Source organism: Embiotoca jacksoni, unplaced genomic scaffold (genome assembly GCF_022577435.1).
Source record: "Embiotoca jacksoni isolate LCO1_2020_lvr unplaced genomic scaffold, fEmbJac1.0.p SCAF_13, whole genome shotgun sequence".
NCBI lineage: Eukaryota > Metazoa > Chordata > Actinopteri > Embiotocidae > Embiotoca > Embiotoca jacksoni.
Window position 1 is genome coordinate 2,533,387 of NW_027185263.1, and position 22,496 is coordinate 2,555,882.

The following is a 22,496-nucleotide window of genomic DNA, read 5'->3' on the forward strand; positions in this document are numbered from 1 at the left end:
AGCGAAACCGCCGGAGCCACTCGTTCATCGCTCCATGCATTTATTTATTTATTTTCCATTTCTTAGATAGATGGCTGAAAGCTCAAATTTCCTCATTTTCTGTTGTGCTCAAAGATATAAATCACAAGTTCAAAACGTCCTAAAAAATGTGATTCGTGACAGGAGAGTAAATGGCCATCCTCCACACTTCTGTATATGCATCCCTAAAAAACATTAAAAAAAAAGTCCTTCTAATGGAGGCCATCAGACAAAATGCAACTTTCTGTCGCTTCAACGCACACAAGATTCATCGTGCTGCTGGCTGCATTATTTTCCTAACAGATGTCTTGTCATGTAATAATTAATGAGATGTTTTTTGGCAGGTACAAATACCCATTTTGTGATTGGATGGGCTTTGAATGTGTGCCAGGTGACGAAAGGAATGAGCAAAGAACCTTTTTTCTATTATTGAAAAGTGTAAGGAAAAGCAAAAACACTTGTTAGCTTTACATTTTTGAACATTTGCTGCTGTTATTTTTCTCCTGAAGCCCACCTGTCGCCATCAAATAGCATTTCGTTTTTTTAACAGTACCTGGGAAGTAGGGCCGCAGGTTTGGTGCAGCACCCCCTGGCGGATGGAGGAGGAACTTATATGTTCACAACTATAAAATAAAAAAAAATAAAAAAATAAAAACAATGTTGTATTTAACTTTTATTGTTTGTCTTGACACACCTGTGACATTTTGATATCAGTAAGTCGGTAATTGTGTATTTTAAATTCCCGAGCTCGTGGTGTGGTTTGAAGTGACGTCAGAGGTCGTGACGCAGCAAATATCAAACAGCGAGGAAAAAAATGGCGACCCGGAAGTGACTTTGGGAATTCTTCACCAAAACACCTCAGCGGGTGTCAACAGCTCACCGGTGGACTGTTAGCCAGGAAGTTAGCAGGGGAGCTAACGCTTTTATCAAGCCAGAGCAGGAGGAGGAGGAGGAAGAGGAGGAAGAGGAGGAGTGACGACACCTCCGACCAGGTGAGTTTACTTACGCAACACATTTCATACGCTTGTGATGCATTAAAGGACATTTAACCACTCAGAGACCTCCCAATGTTATTATTAGTCTTTCAGAGACCCCTAAAAAGTGAAATGCTTTTTCACAAAGGATTAAAGTGAACAGAAAATAAAATTAATAAAGTAAATATTCAGATGATGCCACTTGCACAGTTGTTCTAATTGAGCCTGTTATTAACTTGCTGTTTTTATCGTCACTGTTTATTCTTTAATTTCTGAGGCATTTGTCCGCCTGCTTCTTTGTTGTTGTTTAGTTCAGTATTTTGTATTGATTAACCAGGAACTCATCAGTCATTTAATTTAATAACGACAAAGTGTGAAGTTCATGAATGAATGTCACTTTCCTCTTTACCGAAACAAAAATGCTGAAAGCGTGTAAAGCGGCAGGGTCCGTTATCACCTGAATGTTGCTGACTGAGAGTCCAGACTCTTTCACCGCCATCCCATAATGAGGGAGACGAGGGGCACAAAGGAATAGGCAGTCGCACAGCTAATTGATTTTTCTTTGTTCCCTCCGCATCTGAATCCGAAGCGTGCCGGGAGAATAACCCGGCTCAAAGAGATCTGTATCTGTCTGGATTGTTTTGTGATGTCCTTTTCTTTCTTTTCTCCACAATTCAGCTGAATAGGAAGCAACTCTCAAAGCTTGATAGACGAGAGTTTAGACTCTGAAGTGAGTGTGTTTTAGCTCGCTGAACGTATGTCCATTTTTTTAATTTGTTTTTTTTTCCTCCAGTTTTATACGTTGAAAGGTCAGTTTGGTCGTCGCAGCGCTTCAGTGGCTCTGGAGGAGCTTTGACCGAATAACCTCCCGACGTTCGTCTTCAGGGACGTTTCAGCCGCGGCTTTGAGGCTTTTACATTTTTAATAACGAGCTTGAACTGTGGTGTTTTTTTGTTTTTTTTATAAAGTGCTGGTTGTTTATCAGGCAGAGACGTTTGGATGAAAAGATCCTGATGGTCGTATCATGGGAAATTTACCCATACTAGTCCGTTAAAGCCGGGATGTGTCTCCGCTTGTCTGGTATATAATCTTTATTTCTTTATATATAACAGAACTGCACCACACAGAAAAGAGATTTGATGCTGAAGGATTTAAAGCAGCTGTTTTAGTGATTTTTTTTTTTTTTTTTTAAAACAATGCCGACCATCTCAAAACCTTCTGGAGTGAAGCAAAGCAAAGGATGTCTTATTTCTGTTAAATGCCCGTCGCGCCTTTATTTATGTTTATATATATTCATACGATGCACGTGTTTGTTTTCCCATACAGAGCTGGGTGAGGGGGTAGGAGGGGGGGGGGGGGGGGGCGTGAGATCTGATAGCAAGTGGGTTGCTTCTACATAATTTATATTTCTTGTGTGTCTGGAGGCCTCGGTGGGAACGCTGAGGCCTTCTGGGTGTCTCCACATCGAGGCAAAAAAACAAAACAAAAAAAGGTGCAGTTGTGGCACCGACCTGCTGGAAAAACAAAAACAAAAACAAAACAGAATCAGTCGATAGTTTTAAGAAGGGGGGGGGGGCTCAAATTCTTCGTGATTCACTTCGGCCCACCGATGCTGCGTTCAGGGGAGGTCGTAAAAAAATATGTTTGGAGTATTTTTTTTTTTTCGAGGCAAATGTCTGCGTGCTCATTTGTTGGGTTGCACCCTGCTGTCACCGTGGATTGGGAGGGATGTTGGGGGGGTGGGGAGGGGGGGGGGTGATAACGATGCCGTCGTAATGACCGTCATCCATCAGATCAACCTTCCTCGCTTTTGGGTGCTTCCTTTCTAACCGTTTAAAAAAAAAAAAAAGGAAAAATCTGTCTTTTGTGAGTCACTTTTGTAAGTAAGCAGTCCACTGATAAAAAAAAAAAAGTCAGTTTTACGACATCCACGGCCCCTCCGACTGTTTTTTTTTAGTTTTTTTTTTAGTGATCATTAAGGGCCATTATCAACATGCTAAGAGGGTAAAGTAAGATTATTTAGCGCGTTTACTTGCGGCACGTTAGCATTATCGCAGACGGGATTGCATCACAGCGGTGTTCTCTCGTCTTTTATCTCACTACTGTTCGCTGGAGTTGTTCTTTTGATACAGGCCACTTAATCACGTGGAGAAAAAAGACTGACAGATTTAAACTTGCGTGATGACACTGGCCTCGCGTTAGCAGGAAGCACAGCAGTAATGCAGCTCCTGTTGCTTTCTGCGAGCTGGCAGGAACCGCCTGCTGTTTGCAAAGCACCATTAGCATGAAGTCTGACCTGAGCGACACAAAAACGATGTCACATCTGACACCTTCACATGCGATTTTTTTTTTTTTTTTAAGCAGTGACATGAACCCCCGAGGGCCAAAAAAAAATAAAAAATAAAAAACACAACAAGAGAAACAAGAAAAAAAGCACAAAAATCGTTCCATTTTGACATCGGACTAAAATATAATTTCAGACAACGCATTTTATAGTCATACATTCAACAAACCAGAAAAGAAAAAAAGAAAACAGGTGCCTGAGTGTTAAAAAGGAATCAAAACAAACAAAAGGAGAGATTTTAATTCAACATCAAGTCACGCTTTCCAAGATAGTCAATACAGCAGCCAAACAGGCGATGCGATAGTGTTCAAAGGTACAAAATGTTGTCCAGAAGAAAGACTTGACTTATAGCATAATCGTAGAGCATCCACAGTCATATATATATATATTTTTTTTTTTTTTGTACAGAAAAACAGTATCAAACATTAGGCAGTCATTTCATGACAAAACCAAGAACATACGCATGCAGTTATATTTTTTTGTTTGTTTTTTAGTTGTTGTTTTTTTTCCCCCCTTAATATTGAGCTTGCATACAAAGGCAGACAGATTACAAAATCACGTGTCGGTTGTATTCATTACATATTCATCAGCTAGAGAGGGATCACCGTTGTGTCAAGGAGGATATATATCGAGATGCCGACAACGTTTCACAGCCGGTTTGTGCCTCATGAAATCGATGCGGCTGGAGGAGGCCGTGAACACGCCAAAGGACACGAGAGATGCGACGCATTGGAGATTTCATTCCTCAGCTTCGAAGGTGTGATATGATATGAAAAAATAAATAAATAAAATAATCTTCTAAATGAATGGAGGCTAGCGCGAAAAGGAAGCTACCAATAAAGAAACTAAGGGGTGAGGAAGATTAAATAATATACCAAATACACATTAGGGGCTTGTTTTTTTGTTTTTGTTTGTTCACGATCCACCGGCTGCAATCAGTCAATTAAAACGATGCAGACGCGCTTTTAAAAGCAGACAGCGACATGACGTAATGACACGACGACAATCCTGATCGTTTCATTTGTTTTGGTGTTTTTTTTTTTTTTTTTTTTTACCAGTCAGTGCACGGTGGACAAGAAAGGTGGATGTGTGTGTGTGTGTGTGTGTGTGTGTGTGTGTGTGTGTGGTGGTAGGGAGGGTGGCGGGGGTGGTTTGTGTGGGGGGGGCATGCAGAAAAAGGTCAAACTGCAGAATCAAACTCATAAAAATCACAACTACATGACATGCATCCAAGTTTCCGGTCCTGGAAGGGGGGGTGGTGGGATGGAGGAGGGGGGGGGGGGGGGGGGGGTTATTAAAACGTCAACATAAAATATTAAAAGAAAAATTATTCAAAGTAAAACTTTGACTCCGATGGACTGAGTTCAACCGTCTCTCTCGCTCTCTCTTTTTTTAATTTTTTTTTTTTTTTTATCCCTCCCCGGATGCTCGAAACGCCGAGCTGGAGATTTGACACGTGAACGATAGAATAAAAAAACGAAAACCCCGACACGGAGCACCGAGGTGCACGATCGAAAGGAGGCTCAACATGTACATTCTGTTTCCATACATTTATAGTGGAGCTGCTTACGTTAATAAAAAAAAATACAAGATAATAATAAATATATACCTTAACAGATGCAACGACATATTAACATTATGCATACACTGCTAGTATATAAAAAAACAACGTCTGCCCTTCTCATCCTTGCCCTTCTTTTAGCAACGCTTGCATTGCAACGCCCGAACAATCGCAAAAAGGGGGGAGGAGGCAGTGAAAGGGGGAGGGGGGGGGGGGCGGCGTGGTCGCCCACAATTCAGCAGCAAAACCTGGACTTCAGCAAGAATAGACTGTTGTAAACAATACATGCTTTTGTTATTTTCATTACATATATATATATGTATATATATATATATATTTTTTTTTTTATATTGACGTAAACTTTGTGGTATGTTGTTTTTTTGTTTTGTTTTTTCAAAATTCGGCCCTTTTGGCGTACAGCAGGTACATTTTCATCCACGTTACAGCTGAAATTGCAGAGTTTTTGTGGAAACTCATTTTTCTGTAGTGTAAACAATAAGCTACTCGTGCACGCGCGCACACACACACACACACACACACACACACACACACACACACACACACACACACACCATAGAGTCACCCAATCATGTGGTTTCGCGCTTCGACAAGTGATTTATTTATTTTTTTCCCTCCCAGGCCGGTCGCCCTCTGAACTTCCTTCGGTTGTTGATTACAGCGGCTCTGCGCTCTAAAATAAACCCCACGGATCATCGGAACCACGGCGTGCGTGCGACATTTGATTATCTGTAAACCGTCTTTTCGGCTCGTAGCCAATCGGAGAGAAACGCGGCAGCTGCTGCGACCGCACGACGCTGTTTACTTGTTTGACTGGCCGTCCATGAAACTAGGGAGTCGGGGGGGGGGGGGGGGGGGGGCTTGCACTGATCCACGTAGGTGGCGCTGTGACACCTTTTTGCATTGTCTCGCACTGATTGGTCGATACGGCGACCCACGGGTGGAGGTGAAGGGGGGGGGTCAGGGGGGGGGGGGTTGCTTGCTAGAGATTCCTGGTAACCTCCCAGGTGAAGTGCATCTTGTGGCTTCTTGCTGTGTTGTTGTTATGGCGATGGTCTTTTTTTTTTTTTCCCCCCTTTCCTTTCCTTTCCATGAACACTGGTTGTCAGGGGCCTCAGCATACTTTAAAAGAAGGTGTCTCAGACATTTTGGATTTCTAATGCCGCGAACGAGCCGTTGCGGTGCAACCTTTGCGGTGGCCACGGCAACCCTGAAGTTGACGTCTGTGTTGCAGGTCTACGGCGGGGTCAGTCCGGGCGGCGTGTTTTTCTCTTTTCGAGTCGCTCTGCATGGCGGTGAATCGAAGCGCGTTATTTCTTGCCGTCACTTAGTTTGTGTCTTATACTAACGTTTCTCGCCTTTTCTGTGAAGTGAAGCTTCCTTTTCGGAGACTCGCCGCCGGCTGAACGGGTGAAATCTGCCGCTGAACTACAGATGAAACCCCCAACGTTGGGTTTTGGTTACAGTGCAGGTGCGTGTTAAATCTTAACGTGTTACAGCATCTGAAATCCCTTTCAGCGGCGCTGCAACCCGGGAGCCCGAGAAGTGTAACATTTTGCGTCTTGCCGATCACACCTGTTCGGTCAGGTGTGCGGAGATGTGAAGGTACGGCCGGGTTTGAACTTCTCCGAGCTCTCTTTTTGTGTCGAAGCTGAAAATGACGAAAGAAGAGAGCGATCCGAAACGAAGGAGGCTGACAGACTTTTGCTTTGACATTTTTTTGTTTTTGTTTTTAGATGCGAGACCTGCAGGTCTCCAAATTTCACTACATAACTTGTACCTACCCGTCAGACTGACATACAATACATGAGCACAATCTGATGCTGTATTCAGCAGGGGGGTTGGAGGGGGGGGGGGGGACGGGAGGCGGGGGGTATTGTTTGCCGGTGTTTTGAGTTTTCTAATTTGGCGCTGCTGTGGTTTAAGGTTTAGATTTAGTCCAAAAAAAAAAAAAAAAAAATACAAAGTTAGGGAGCAAAGAAAAGTAAAAAGTGGTCTGTGGGGTCCAGTGATTTGTTGACCCATCCATCCACCTCACCGTTCTCCTTCTCGCCCTCTACAAATCGGTCACTACTGTCTTTGCTACTGGCGGACAACACGATTCCTTCGGAGGCGAGTCGATATCATACCTCGTTTGTTTTGAAGCGACGCCGAGGCCTCGACCCGCGCCGGTTGTCGTGAGGACGGTTCTTCTTAAAGCCTCGTGGTTTCTACGACGTCGTCCTCTTCGGGCCCGAACGACTCAAACTAAGGGGATGAACGGGTTTCTAAAGCGAACGGCTCGCCGTGGGACTTTGCATAAAGGGTGAATGACAACAGGACCTTCGCTACCCAACACTTTTACAATCAGGTTAAAGTGCAACGTCTTTAAACGTGTGGCTAATTTGTGTATTCAGCTGCTTTTCTACAACACTAAATGTGACCAACAAGCAGACTGAATATTGGAGTTGTTGTTTTTTTTTTTGTGGAGAAGATGAAAACTATTCCACTAAAATATTTCTGTACAGTAGGAAATATTTGCTACATCCTTTGATAGTTTCTCTGTTTCCTTACCCCCTATGGTTTCCGTTGTACTTCATAGCCATCAAAATGACAGTATAAGGGCTTTTTTTTTGTGCTGTTGCGGGGATTAGTGAAAAGTATTTAGCTGCTGGAAAAAGATCTCATCAAACAGATAACATTTGCTCCCTTTGTCTTCAATGATCGTGTAAGAAAAGAATCCTCACCTCAATCCCCGTCATTCAATTTGTTGATTCAAATTCCCTTAAAAGAAAGTAGATGAGCAGCTGTGCAACCCCTATTTGTGTACATGTGAAGGTGTTGTTCAAAGCAAACGTAAGATCTGGATATATATATATATATTTTTTTTTTTAAGTTGAGCCCTGTTGAGAGGAAATATATTCCCAAAGAGAGGTGTCCCGAGCCGCTGTGGCTAACATGAGGGGAAATCCAGAGAAGAAGAGCTGGGAGGACGAGTAAGGACAAACGAGGGGGAGGAAGGGGGGGGGCAACAGGTTGGACGACAGGATGTGGGTCCTTCAGTCATTTAATGAGCCGGGCAATTCATTGGTCAACGTGTGCCAGCGCTCTATTTTTTTGTCCTTGTTTTTGAGGCAGTCGAACCAGTGTTTGAGCCTCTCTCCGTTTGCATTGATACCCAGAGACACGCCACCTAGAAGAAGGCACAAAGACGCTGTGAGTCACGTGACGAGGCGTGTAAACATTTCTAATGCGTCACTCGAGAATAGTCCCTATAGTCTCTTAGCAACAGGACAAAACAGTTAAAAACTGGTATGACATCAACTGTAATATTAACCATTAACCTTTTATACGTGGTTATTAATGTTTCATACGTCGTTAAACACATTTAATGAAAAAACAAGATTAATTTAGTTCTGCATCTATCATTGTCTCAAAACAACTTCTAAATAGACCTCGAAGTGAAACTGTTTGTTTAGATTTTAAATGAGAAATTGGAAAAGTGCTCAGACAAAATACGCCCCTTGTTGTACTCCCAGGTTAAGTGTGTGGACCAAACAGGGAGCATGAATAAATCCTAATCCGACGTCCTGCACACGCTTTCTGCAATATGGACAACTGTGTTGCTTCCCCTCAGGTCTTTGGTTCAGTATTTTGTTTTCTACATGCAGTCGGTTGTCTTTGGGTTTCCGTGTCTCAAAGTGCAGCTTTTGTAAAGATTATTTTGCTGAACAAATATTAATAATTGGCTTCTTTCTTTGGTTTGTCATTTTTCTGATGTGATGTTTTGCATGCGGAGCTCCACTGAAATAACCTGCTTTGCATCCACGTGTGTCCACAACGCCGGTAAACTCAAAACGAGAACAGCGCAGGATGTTAAGTGCTGAAAGAAAATGGCAACCGAAATGCTTCATAAAGGGCAGGAAATAGGTCCAGCTCAGGGAAACACAGCGTAGTGAGCGACACTTGATGTAATGAGTAAACAGTCCACAGGTCACCTTGACGTTTTAAGCGGGATAAAGGTTTCCTCACACTGGTGTTTTTTTTTTGTGAAGCTGGTTCAGTGGTCAAACCGACGTGAGTATATGATGGCGGGCCAGCCAGCTCCCGCTACGGCTGCAGTGCTTGTTTGTTTCCCAGCCTCCGGGCTTAGAAAGGGGCAGATGGCACACTCAGCTGGACAGAAGGCCAGTTGTGCTGCTGCTGCTGAAGCTGCTGAATATCTGTCAAGCTGTTTACCCCCCCTCCCCCCCTCCCCTCCCCCCGCTTGTCCCACATCATCTCGGATTAAAAGCAGAGCTAGCGCGCTACACGTCCCACCCGTGCTTACCTATGAAGTCGTTCGACTTCCCGATGTCGTAGTCCCACACGGTCACCTCCAAGGTCTTTTTGGTGAGGTCTGCATATTTTATGTCATAACAGAACTCCTACAAAACACAAAACAAAAAACCAAAAAACAGGAGAAAGTTAGGGCTCCGGTAGTTCCTCACGTACAGTTAGGATTACGTGTTTCGTCTTTTCAGACCGACACAATGTGGGTTTGAAAGTGTTGAATGGGAGTCCGTTCTGCTTCGCCGCCTTCACAACAAAACACTCTTCTGCATGGTTTTGAGTTCGCATAAAGATCATCGCAATCCTGAATGCAACCGGCATTTGTTTCATTATCTGGTGAAAGTGATTCACATAATGCTGAGCGCCTCATTGACTTTTAATTTTTTTTGTCGGTGCCGAGAATAAAACGCAGCTGAACGTAGGTGCGGTCTTTCACCACGTACTCAAACTCGGCCGTTTCCCATTAGTTCTGGAAACGTATGGACCCATTTGGTAGAGTAGAAGTGTCAAAAGTAACTTGACTGGGCGCAGAGGAAATGAAATGTGAAATGCACACCATAGGGGCACTTTAATAAAATGACAGTTCAATCAATAAAGTGCCCTGTCCACTAAATGAAAGGAGCGTTTTCTTCTGACAACAAATTTGCAGCGTGTGAAGCGGGAGAATTTATTCTGCATTTCAATTTGTTGGTTCAATCAAGGATGCTGCTCCACCTTAATGAAATCAATACGTTGAGATGGAGGAAGACTTTGGAGGAAGACCTTGGATGAAGGCCTTGGAGGGAGACCTTGTCTCCGACAGAAAGGCCAAAAGGTGACGGAGGAATACGGGCGCAAATAATGCCAGAGGAAATGCCAAGCTGTGGCTGTTTGGCCGGGGATGTCCACTCGTATACAGGCGGATACTTCAGAGCCAACCTTACCCGCTCGGCCTTGAAAACACGTTTGGCATCCGTCTTGCAGAACCCGGCCGGGGCCCCGCGTAGACTGGGGAAATGTGTTTCTGATGTCGGTGCAATTTAAAATCAATCATTTTGATTACAAAGGAGGTGTAGCTGTGAGACCGAGCTGCTCCGGCTCAGTTAGGGAAGAAAAACATAAAAATAAACAGGAAGAGAAATTGTTTCATTCACACTGACTTTATCAAAGCGTAGTTACACCGCTGGAGGCTCCAAAATATATCACAAAATGTGCCAAGCTTCCGATGTGAAGCATTATTTGATTTGTCCGGCCAATAAATTGCTGATTTGAAGTTAACAGACGGCTGCGTATTCACACATTCGACATCCTGTTTCTTTTTCACATTTCATGTACCTCCGTTTTGTTCTCCACCAGCTCTTGAGGGAAATGTCTGGCTCTTTAGTGACTATATGTTTTACTACAGGAGCGCTTTTTTTTGGGGTTTGTAGAGGTAATTTTAAACAGAGCTGCATTTTTCCTGAAAATACCAACGGAAAACAAAAAGTTTGTAATCTGAGAAGTTGGAAACCAGAGCAGAGTAGCGTCGTCATCAGTACTATATTTTAAAATGATTGCTGTTTGGTGGTGTAATTTGTACATTTATAATACAACTGTTAGTGTTAGAAATCGTTGTGTGCCACGGTGGCAAACCGTTAGTCGGGAGTTATTGTTTGTTGGGCTATGAAGTTATAACCGCCAGTCAGAAAGCAGAGATCCAATCTCTAAAATGGTAGTTATCTGGTTGTAACTTCAGTTCTATGAGCGCGTATGGTTTTCTACCTGAGGTGTGGATACAGCATTTATTTTAACACCACATAGCGTATCATTTGGGAATTAAAAAATTAGAAAGTACTACATATTCGACATGTAGAGCAACAATTAAAGTTGGTATTGAAACGACAGTTTAACAGACAAAATGATGGCACTGTATCTATTGTGAATAAACTTTTGAATTTGGATTCAGACGTTGCTAACTTCTGATTTGTGCTTAGCAATATGTGACGTCACCTGTTCCCAACTAACCCCCCTCCCCCCAACCTATTAAGGACATTAAGGACAAGGAGACGTCTCCAGTACGGTGTAAATTGTGTTTTCATGTAGGAACGAAAGCTGACCGAGAATATGAATATGTCACCGGTCTCTTTTAAAGAAACGATGAATGTAACAGCAGTGGATGACTACAACCCGTTATCTCAAGATTCCCCGTGACACATGTTTTCAAAGCCGTTTTGTCGACATCTCGCCGTCCTAATCTTTGTCGGGATACATCAAAAGATTTCCCCGCGAATGAGAAAAAGATGAAACGAGGTTCAGTGCTGCCAAAAGATACCTGAGCGATGTGTTCAGAAGGAAAACATTTGGCTGAGGAGGACTTTTTGTGACATCTAGAGACGGCCTCGCTTTGCGCTGCTCTCTCAAAAAGTCATCTTATGACGAATTAAGAAAAATGTGCTCCTTTTTCAACCCGACAGCCGTGGCCCTGTCAGGACGGCTTCCTGCATGTCTCCCGGGGGGGTAACGGAGGCTGCTCGGCACACAAAAGCACCAGTAAAAAAACATAAAACCACTCAGCTCAGGTAAAAAGGAAAAACAAGAATAAAATACAATGACATGGGGAGCTGCCAGGATTTTTTTTTTTTAACCACAGCAGTGGTGGTTTTATACCTCGTTGAACTCTGGATTGAGCGTCTTCTTCTTCACAGCAGTCTTGTGCTTTGACTTTTTGTTCTCGTCAGGCTTCAGGTACCTGTGGGAGACGGACAGAGCGGGGAGGGGAAGGAGACTTAATGCAGGACTGAATAGCAAAAACTAAACTGTATTATTTCAAACGCTCATCAGTAATATGATGCGTGTAAAAAAAAAGAAAAAAAAAAAAGAAAATCCTTATACTGGACAAGGCTGTTGTATTGTTCTGTCCTCCAGGGGGTGCTGTGGTACTGCCCTACATTTAACCACACAGCTACATGACACTACACTACATTATTACATTATCTGACTGCAAAAGAGACTCCAGCTTTTATTAAGGACATTTTTCCCGGTTACGTGGACGCCGCCGTGTCGAGCACTCCCTCTGCAGTGCTTCTCTATCCAGACCGATGTCCGACACGTGGTTAGTTTAACAATGAAATTTCATTTTAGTGTCTTTCTGTTGAGATTACAGAGGAGAACACACCTCACCTCTTAACAATAAAAACATTTCCAAAGTCAGTCGATACTCCTGCTGCATTATTGCAGTCCAGACTTCTTGTGTGTGTTTTATTTAAGCCCTTAATCTGAAGTTGTCAGAATGAGGTTTTATGAGCTTTTATTCGGTATTATGATTTTATAAGCTTTTGGCTACTTTAGGATGTTGGCTATTTTTTTCCATTATTGGCTTTCTTATTTGATATTTGTGGAGGATTTGTAGGTCATATTGCACTGCAGTGAGTTGTCACTTTATAGGTACACTTTGTTAAAAAAACAACAACAACAACAACGCATTACTTCTCTAAAACCTCCAACAAAGTTGTGCAGTTTTTACTTCCTATTTATTTGTCGAGGGGTTTCTGGTGTTCTCAAAACATTAGCATTGTGGTTCCTTATCATTTTCAGTTTGCGTCCGTGCCTCTGTTCCTCCGGGTGCAGGCGTACAGTATGAGTTTACAAATATGCAGTCAGTGTGTGAAGGTTGAACTTTTGTGTCTGTTCTGCCTACATTAATATTGTAATTGGCAGGTTGTGCTTATCTCTAACCCTGCATACTGGATGTTATTTAGTAACCTGTGTCCGTTTGGCAAAGGCCAGTTTTGGGGGTAATATTGCTCATTTTGAAGTGGTACATTTCACTGCAATCACAGTAGCTCATCTTCCCTTTCTACGCGCTCGCTGGCCCCACACAGACTTCAATTTCACAAGGTAGCAAAGAGACTCAAAAGGGAAGCTAAGTGGGTTATTGCTCACAAACTCACCCCAGGGTGGAAGGGGGAGAGAGGAGGGGGGAGGGGGGGGGGGGAGCTGGAATCGTTGTTGATGAGGATATTGCAGCGAACCTAATTGTTGTCACGTAATGGGACTACTGACCCCCGGGCGAAACCGTCTCGGAGTGAAAGAGAGGATGCAAACGGCGGCAATTGTGCCAAATACGACGATTGTAAACGTTAGTTCATTGCATGCGTTGCTGTAATTGTGCTTTTGTTCTGCAGATGACAGCAAGTAGTCATCTTCCAGAAGCTTGGTGAAATGTACTTCGTCATTGTCATTTCTTTCATGACGTACTGCGCTTACCTACATTAACACGGCACATGCAGCACTGTTTTCAGAATATGCCCTACATTACCCACAAACCATTTACTGTTCGGTTAACAGCCGGGACTTCATGCTTCAAACGGACTCTTGCCAGACGTCAGCGAGCGACAGATGACAGAAGTTGCGAAGCCCTGTTTATCTGACAGCGCGTACCTTTCCATTATTTCCCCGCTTCACGTGATGAGACAGTAGGTAAATCTATTATCGGCCCCGTGTCCTTCAAGCTTCGGGGAGATTTTCTCAACCTCAAACTGTTGGAAAATTGTTGCCAGGCCCTCTCCTCCGAAAGAAAACTAGTCGCGCTTTTGTTCCCGAGGTGTGCTCAGCAGAGTCGGAAATTAATTGCACTTTCATTGCTCAGCCAGATGAAAGACTTGGGAAATGTTTCAGGTCTGATAAATAGAACTCTCCTTCAAATTGCAGCCCCGCGGATGGCCTCTTGTGCTGCGTGTCTTTCATGTGGCTGATAATCACAGGTAGTCTACCTCCTTTCGGCGAAAACATCAGCACTGCCAGCTAATCTATTTCAGCACTTCTGCGGTGTGTCGTGCATCCACTAAAAATAGCATTATCATTACGAGCATCCGGTGTGTGGGGGAGAAATGTTAGATCGACAGGTTCGATGTACAAATGCTTGTTTTCTTGTTGCCTACATTTTGACTTTTGGTCAGTTAAAGGATGGTGATGATACTTGGTCTGACACAAGCCATGTATCTTGACAACTAAAGGCCATGAAACCTGGAGGTTGATCATTAAATCTGTCGGTGACCCGCTGAACCTCGTGTCATCATAAGAAATCCATGAAATTGGTTGTGAATACTGCAAAAGGGATTTAAAAAGCTATTCACGGCATTAGCAAGCAAGCGTGAGACTGTGAGGTGGAGAGCAGGCGTGTGTGATAGTGAGGCAGAATTAAAGCATTAATATAATATTGAGATTATACAACAAATTACCGACTAAATAAAATGTATTCATGTTGTGGGGGCCGTTCGCCCTCGAAATAATAAAACTTTTTGTGAGCGTGATCTCCGTTTCCATGGCAATACACGGGGGTATGTCTAACGACTGTGTATCTTTAACCACTCCAGGAAGTAGTCCGACCCTTAGCAACGACCCCCAGCAACAGAGACGAGATCTAGTGCGTTTTATTGCTTTCTGGAGATGGTTTCTCAAACTGAATAAATACAGCACATGGACACGCCTAAACTGCTCAGCTAGCTCAGTCTTGTCGTAAGTAAGATATCCGCTGAAAGAAGATGTTAATGGAGTCACGTATTCTTAAGGTTTTAAGCTGGCCGCCGCTAGGAGTGCGTGACTACGGCGACTACGGGTGCTCGGAGCGACCAAAATGGATCAAAAGACACCCGATTTCGCATAATAGGTCACAATTAATAGACCTATAACGATTCCAATTATGTATTCCCATTGAGGAGGCGGATGGATATTTCTGGTGATGTGATCCAGGGTGTGTTGTCATGGTGATTTGAGCACGTTCCAAATGGTCAAAAACATTCTTTAGCAATGAAAAAAACAAACAATAAGATTATTGATAAAAAAACCCAACAACAAGCAGACTAATGAGGGTAGGGATACGTGTTTTGCATACTGACGTTTTGACGTAAGGGTCGGAGAAGCCGTTGGCGTCCATGGCGGCGAGGTGGGCGCAACGTATGATGCCCACGACCAGGCAAGACTTCTGGGTGTTGTACTTCAGAGAAATCATGATGCGTCCACGTTCCTCCAGAGACTTGTCCTCCGTTTTGTTGACCTGTCGGATAGAAACGGAAAGATTTAGGAAGTGCAACCCACTTTTTCTGGTACGTGCAGGTATTCATGTCAACAGCAAGGTGCCAGCCAGAGTTCCCTTCATCATTTGAGAGATAACTAATCACATTGTTCCACGTGGACGGCATAATCAATGGCTATTCGAAGGAAGTTCACAGCAGCTATAATTCTCGCCCATCTTGACAGATGTGTGTCTTGAAAATCAGCCAAACACTGATTGGCTGATTGATGCGATCTCCGCTGTGGATGATGAGTTAATAGCCTCATCAAAATTAATTTGCCATGGTCCTACAGACAAGAAAAACATCTGAACTGACACATAACCCGTGTGCCAAACGTGGGCCTGTTATTATTCCAAACACTTCGCTTTTTCACTGATGAGCCCAACGTCGCGTCCTGCCACATGGATTCAAAAAGAAAATGTGAAGATTTTATTTGAATCTTTATTTGGTTTAAAGTGGAAGTCTGGTGTGTACAGAAATGCAGTTAAAATATGGATGGACACGCAAACATAGCTTATCCGTGTGAATGTGTTATTTAGCCAAAGCTCAGTTTACGCCCTGAAGGCACCGTCCTCTGAAACCAGCAGCTTCCCTCGCAGGCTGCTGCATTCGTCATGCCGGGTAACCTCGGTCCTACTGACACCGCTACCACTGGACTTAGTCCATACATGGCACCCAACTTGATCAACATAAGGCAACAGAGAAAAACACGATGAGAGGCCTCGAAAGTAGTAGTAAAATCTTCTAACCCGCAGTAACACAGAAATTAAATGACTACAGCAGAGACTAGATGCAATACAACCTGGCTACCAAGAGAGGACAGGATGTTCTCAATGTGTTCTGCCTGCTGTTAAGAAAGACATCATCATTGTGTGCACTAAATATTGTTTAGAAAAAAAACTACTGTAACTGTGTGTGTGTGTGTGTGTTGCTTTTCTTTGGTTAAAATCTAAATATGCAGGAACGAGGTGGACGACACGACTTTGTCTCCAAGAAATTACTTTTCTGTTGTGCTTCATTTTTTCCTAAATTGGTACGTGGTGGTGTCTTAATATGTGCTACCTAGATTATGTTCATAATGTTTCTGGGACACGAGTCCAGCAAAAAAAAAAGTTCAGTTAAGGTACGTTAAAGATCATAGCTTTGGTCACAGTGTTTCCCGCTCATCGACTTTACTTAGGCGGACTATCCAGGTATAAAATTGGCTCGAGTTACATGCTCTGTGGTAACTGGGTTGACTACAGGCTTCTCTGTGTGAGGCATTTAGGCACATCTGGAAATTGTAGCTACAGAAAATAACCTGGGTTACTCTCCCGCTCTAAATTACATGAGTCTCTGCATGCGCACGGCACCGCTCACCATTACGAGGACATTTTCAACCTGTAGGAAACACTTACTTAGTAATCATGCAATTAACTGCATGTTATTTTACAGCCTATTAAGACTGTTTAATCATATAATCACCCATACACCACAGCACCTGCTCATTTAATGAGATTTTAAGAAAATGTAAACTGCAACCCAACATAAGGGGTGCCCAATCATCTGAGCAACAATCAATCTGTTTTTTTACATTATTTCAGGTCTCCAGAGAACACTTGAAGCTCCCCAGAAAGAAAAATACATAATCGAGCATCAGGAAATTACAAACATAGAGGCCAGGGAGCCCAAAGAGCTGTCTGAGCTTTGTTTCCTTCACTGCTATGCCCAATGACTTAGAAATGTAATTTACCAGCAGCGCTGCTACAGCTGCTGATTGCGTGAATATGCACTGGGTTTTAAATTTATTTTTTTTATATACCTCAGCACTTATTTCTAACCACACATACGACCATCCATATCAGCAGAGCAAAATGCAATAGAGGCTTAACTTCAAGCTTATCAAGAGCTACTCGAAAGTGCATGGACCAGTCGAAATGTGGGCATTAGTTCTGAGAGTTCTTTCAATTTGGTTTGTGCCATTTCAAATTGATATTCATTAGGTCCTTCTCATTCTGCCTCTCTCATTTATGATGAACCGCCAATTACTTCACACTGGAACTAAGCTATAAAAGTTTAATTGAGATATTTTTTGTATACTTTGTTCTTCAATCAAATGTACATTGACAGTACATGATGTGACTTCAGAAATTGATGAATCCGTCTGTGATAAGAACTTCATATTAGTAAATTAACAGCAATAAGCTACTTAAGGTGCGAACTACTTTTGACTTTGGAAAAGACATTTCAAGCAAAAATACAGTTCAATATTTACTGGAAACTGTTAGTCTAATAATCGACTGTGAGCAGCACGTGCATGAAGGCAAAGAAAGATTCATTTGCGCCGTAAACTCTGGCTTAACAAATGCCGTCCAACTCCCAACACCGTCGTACAAATTTGATGAGAAGCGCGTCTTCGGCTTCGTCTTCGAGATAAGAGCCGTTGTCCAACATCAAACTGACTTCGTCTGGTCGTTGATTATTGATCAGTGGATGGACCGTCTGTACGCTGATGATCTACTTCTTCACCTGCTGAGTTTTGCGCCACTCTTCATCGTTATTCATGTTTCAAATACTATTCGACTATTTTGTGTTGAATATAGTTGAATATTTGTAAATCACGTCCCTAACGTATATCACATCACTACATCATCATTCAAGTAGAACAAGAAATGCGTTCTCTTCCTTTATCTGAAACGGTTATGAAATACTTTACGATGATGAATGTTTCGTTAAGCACTAAAACACAACTAACTGTATTGACTTTGGTTGTAGACTGCAGCGCAAAGAAGGAAATGACAACAAGAAACACAAAACAGAGAAGAAAAAAAAAGAGAAGCCATTTAACAACGAAGCGTACTTTAGTCACGCTAGATGTGCAAATATTAAGAAAAAGTCCAAAACAGCTTCAACATTCAGAAAGGAAACGGATATAATGAGAAAGAAAACAGGCATGCGGGCACAGATTTCTTATTCAATGCGTAGGAGACTGGGCTCAACAATCTGTCCAGCAGTGTCCACAGCAGGATACTAATCAGATATCTCCGGGGGAACCGACTCTCTCTACATGAATCACAGATGACTTTTACAAGACGTCTCGCTGGACTCGTGGACTCGGCATTCATTTCATCCGGCGTGCCAACATGTCGCCGCCTCGGTTTCACTGTCAAACCCATTTTGTCTCCCGTCTCTTCTGCTGCTGCTGCTGCTGCTTCATTAGTGGTCAGGACATCCCACCATAGTCTCCCTGTCTCCCTTCAGGTCTGTGACAAAACCGAGTGGCTGACAGGAATCCAAGTGTCAAGACAAGGAAGTGCAAACCTCTGGCTGCCCGGATGGTAATGAGGTTGGTGTACCTGACGAGTGCCGACACACTTACCGCATCACTTGTCTTCTACATCACGCTGACAGACGATCTACTTCGCCCGACTAGCTCGCTACCCATCTTCTATGTTAGGCCGTAAATAACGCATACCAACAAATTAACAAATGAACTCCCGATTCCGATCTAATGTCATGAATCAATCGTCAGCAACTGCGCGGCCTCTGCTCTGCGAGTCGCCACTTCCTCTTTCCAGTAATCTGCTCAAACATAAAATCAATTTACATAAGAAAAAAACACACTGCTGCGCTGTACTGTTTACTTCACATTTCCCAGCTAATTGTGCCATTGCCTTGGGGGGGGGGGGGGGGGGGACTCAATTATGATTGGCTAGAGGATGTCCATTGATTGAATTTAATGCACACTATAACCGGACACCTCCGATGTGACCGTTTACGACTTCATCGTGAATGAAAGCAGCAGCGGCGCTGAATAATGGAGTTGCATGTATATCTCCAGTCTGTTTTGCTTTTGGCTTCATTATTTTCCTGAATTCCACCGACCGACAACACAGCAGCACATCGACAGCAGCCCAACACAATAATATTTCGAGTGTATTGACTGGGTTCCAGGTATTACACCGTCCCTCGGGGGTTACCAGGGAAACAGAGGTATTACCGAGAAGAAAAACAAAAAAGGGGGTCTGATAATATCCCAGGATCAAGTGTTCCTTTTGACTGGTTCAGGTTTCAGAGACAATATTCACCTCCCAATTTTTTTTTTGCCGCCAAAGCTTAAAGTGGAAACCCCTTCTCACAAGTGTCTCCGTTTTTTTGTCGCAATAAAAAAAAAAAAAAATCTCGGTGGTGGTGGGGGGGGGGGGGACTTGTTTGGTACCACATGTCACTGACTGAACCCATTTGAAAACAATACGTGGGTTAGTTCAGCATGAGGCTGTAAGTGTGTGTGTGCAACAGGAAGCTGGGCCCGGCACGCATCTCCTGCCAATGTCCAGGTAGGGATCCCTTCAGATCAACACCTCTGAGAAAAACAGCGGGGGGCCGACTCGTGTGCTGATCCCAGAGAAGAGGCAGGTACAGACGGGGCGCTGGCATTCGCTCACAAACATATTGCACACAGAGCGGAGAGAGAGAAAGCTGTGCTGACTCAAAGAGGAGGTGAAATCAGGTATAAAAGAAGCTCAGAGGCTTAATTAGGATATTCAGGCTCTTATAGTGAAGATTGGTTCTGTGGTTGTTGTTTTTTTTAAGGATAAAATAAGTTTTAGCTTCTCCCCTCGATGCTTCAGTACAATTCATGCACGGGTATAGTGGACAGACTCGGGTTCGGTCCTCCGTTTGGCTTCATATCCCTTCAGGAGAATTTTCTGCACCTGATTTTATCGACTTGCTGTTTTAACTTCAAACTTCAAAATATCAATATTTAAATTCTATAACAACTGGAATTATTGAGCATCAGGAGCCTTTAAGCTGAGTAGTTTTGCTCAGGAATTAGTGGAGACCAAAAAAACTGCACCTTGCATTTATCAGGTGGCAGGAAACACAAACACAAACACAAAGGCGATAATGTGTTTTTGATGTTATACAAGTGGCCAAAAACTTATAACGGCAACATTATAAGACGGTATTGCTGGTTTAGTCACGACTGTAGCTTTTATTTTGCTTGCTTTGGGAAGAATATGATCCGTCTTTGGCCTTCGGTTTGGACAGACAAGTCGACAGCTTCTAATTCTTGTTACTGCACTCCAAAACTGGAATTTAAACAGTCATTTTTTTTTAAATTTTGTTTTTTTGAAGATGGCAACAGGGTGAGCGACAAATGTGTGGCCATTTCTTACAGTTAAGCCTTTCATTGTCCAACTGAGCTGAGGGAATAGAGAAATGTATCGCCCAGAGACACTGATCCAAGATTCATTGCCAGATTAGGGCCGCTGGCTTTTTCCACTGTTCATGGCCTCTCGCTGTCTACTGGTGCCAGCGCCGGAGGCAGATCCAGACAAGGCTGGCAGGCTCATCTATTAGATAGAAAATGGGTGATCGGTCGCAATGTTAGCGAGGACACAGCAGCCCAGGTCTGTTGAAATGACCAAAACATTACCAACAGTTTGCTGTCATTCAAACGCCTTCGTGTTAATGCTCGTGTGACTTTTTATTTTCATGGCTGGTATAAACTTGTATAAACTCTACAAGCAGCAGACAAATCCTCAGGATTTGGGTGATACACCGATTAGAAAGATAAACCATCGAAATATTTATTCATTTCCTTTCACTGCGTTTCTACCTGTGTCCAGTGGAGAGGCTCTCACGGGCTGACTGACTTGTTTATGAGCTGAACGAGCCTGTCGGAGCGCTTCACTGTCAGGTCAAAGCCATCAATAAGACGGGCACCGCGAGCTGCTGGATGAGATGATTAAATGGTCGGTGCTCTGTTCTCTTCCCCCACAGCACGCAAAACAACAACCAGCAGCCCGCGTTCAGGCAGAGCTCGTCATCCAAGAGCAAGCGGAGCAGAAAGCTACCTGTCTGAGCTCTTCCTCTCTCTGGAACCAGCGGGAGTCACGGCTTCGCTTTGACTCGAAAGCATTTCTGTGTGCAAAATAAAACAAAAAAAACAGGCAAACTGGGCTTCACGCTTTCGTCGGCGAGGGGTGAGACGTACGACACGTTGCTTCATAAATGCAAAACAAGCTAACTTGCAACAGAAGGGAGAAAAAAAACAAAATGATTGTGGAATTTGACTTGTGGAAAAAAAAAAAAATCGATTGACTTTGTATTTCATGAGAAGTTTAATAGGGATCTAATGGAGCCAGCCCCTAGCGGCCCCCAGTGGTATTGCAGTTTTTATGGCAATTCCACATCGGTGTCATTTTACAGACGTCCACTTTTATGTAGTCTACCTATAAAACAACAGTATATACAGCTACTCTATTGTAATTGTATATTCTTGAAATTAATGATATATTTTTCAGTGTTTTCTCATATTGTAAAGATTCTAGAAATACCCTGAGATATTGTGATATTATTTTAGGGCCATATTTCTAAACTGTACAGAGGTGCATCTACTCTGTGCTGTAGATAGCTGCTGTAAAGCTGCAGGCAGCAGTTTTCAATAAACCAATTTCACATTTAGTCACAGCGAAGCTTCGAAAAACATGTAATCACACAGTCAGCTTTTTGTTCGGGGTGGCCATAAAAACAGCCGAGTCAGCTTCTTCTCTGTCAGCACTGACAACGTCTACTGTAGATATCCACTCTGATCACACCGTGCCCATTCTTCTTCTGTCAGTACCTTCAAGATATTCTGATTATACTACAAATATTTAGAGAGATAATGTTGGAAAGTGCAAACCGCACAGCTTTTACCCGCAAGTTATGATTTCATCGTGCAACGCCGTGTCTGATTTCGTCTGCTGTCATTACTCAAATCCACGTATGACGACAACAACAATACACGTTTAAAATGTGGAAGTGTAACACGTAGTTACATAAAACAAACCGTGAATAAATCAGGGCCTAGAATGTTGAATGCACCGTGGCTGTTTGGTACCAGTTTCTTTTTTTTTCTTTTTTTTTGCACAAGCATATTTTTTATTTTTGGATGCTATTTCACACTCCCACATAGACAACAAAGCATATGAGGAGGAGCAACAGGAACTCGTCTCTCCAAACACAACAAGGCGCTCTGTACTCTAAACATGGACGAGCCAGAATTACACTGCATCCGTTTTTTTTTGTTTTTTAAAACCAAAAAGTGTGTAGGCATTTTAAAAAGGGATATTCAATCACAGTTCAATGACACTTCACTCCTTTCCCATGCTCTCATAACACATAATCCACTCCCGCACTCCACTTATGGGCTCAAAACCCAACGGTCTAATCTGTCATGTTGGTTTAAATCCTTATGGACACTGTTGTTC

The 22,496-nt window shown here is 43.0% G+C and overlaps 1 protein-coding gene across 1 annotated transcript in view; it reads right to left on the reverse strand.

The window, feature by feature from the left end:
• Nucleotides 1–3,437: 3,437 nt before the first annotated feature.
• The window catches only part of doc2b (double C2-like domains, beta), a 93,588-nt gene continuing 74,529 nt past the window's right edge, over nucleotides 3,438–22,496 (reverse strand). The window contains exons 6-9 of the mRNA XM_069145917.1: nucleotides 15,082–15,239; nucleotides 11,852–11,933; nucleotides 9,225–9,321; nucleotides 3,438–8,087 (exon numbers count right to left, since the gene is read on the reverse strand). Of these exons, the coding sequence (XP_069002018.1) occupies nucleotides 7,954–8,087; nucleotides 9,225–9,321; nucleotides 11,852–11,933; nucleotides 15,082–15,239 (471 nt within the window). The 3' untranslated portion in view covers nucleotides 3,438–7,953. The remainder of the gene's footprint in view (nucleotides 8,088–9,224; nucleotides 9,322–11,851; nucleotides 11,934–15,081; nucleotides 15,240–22,496) is intronic.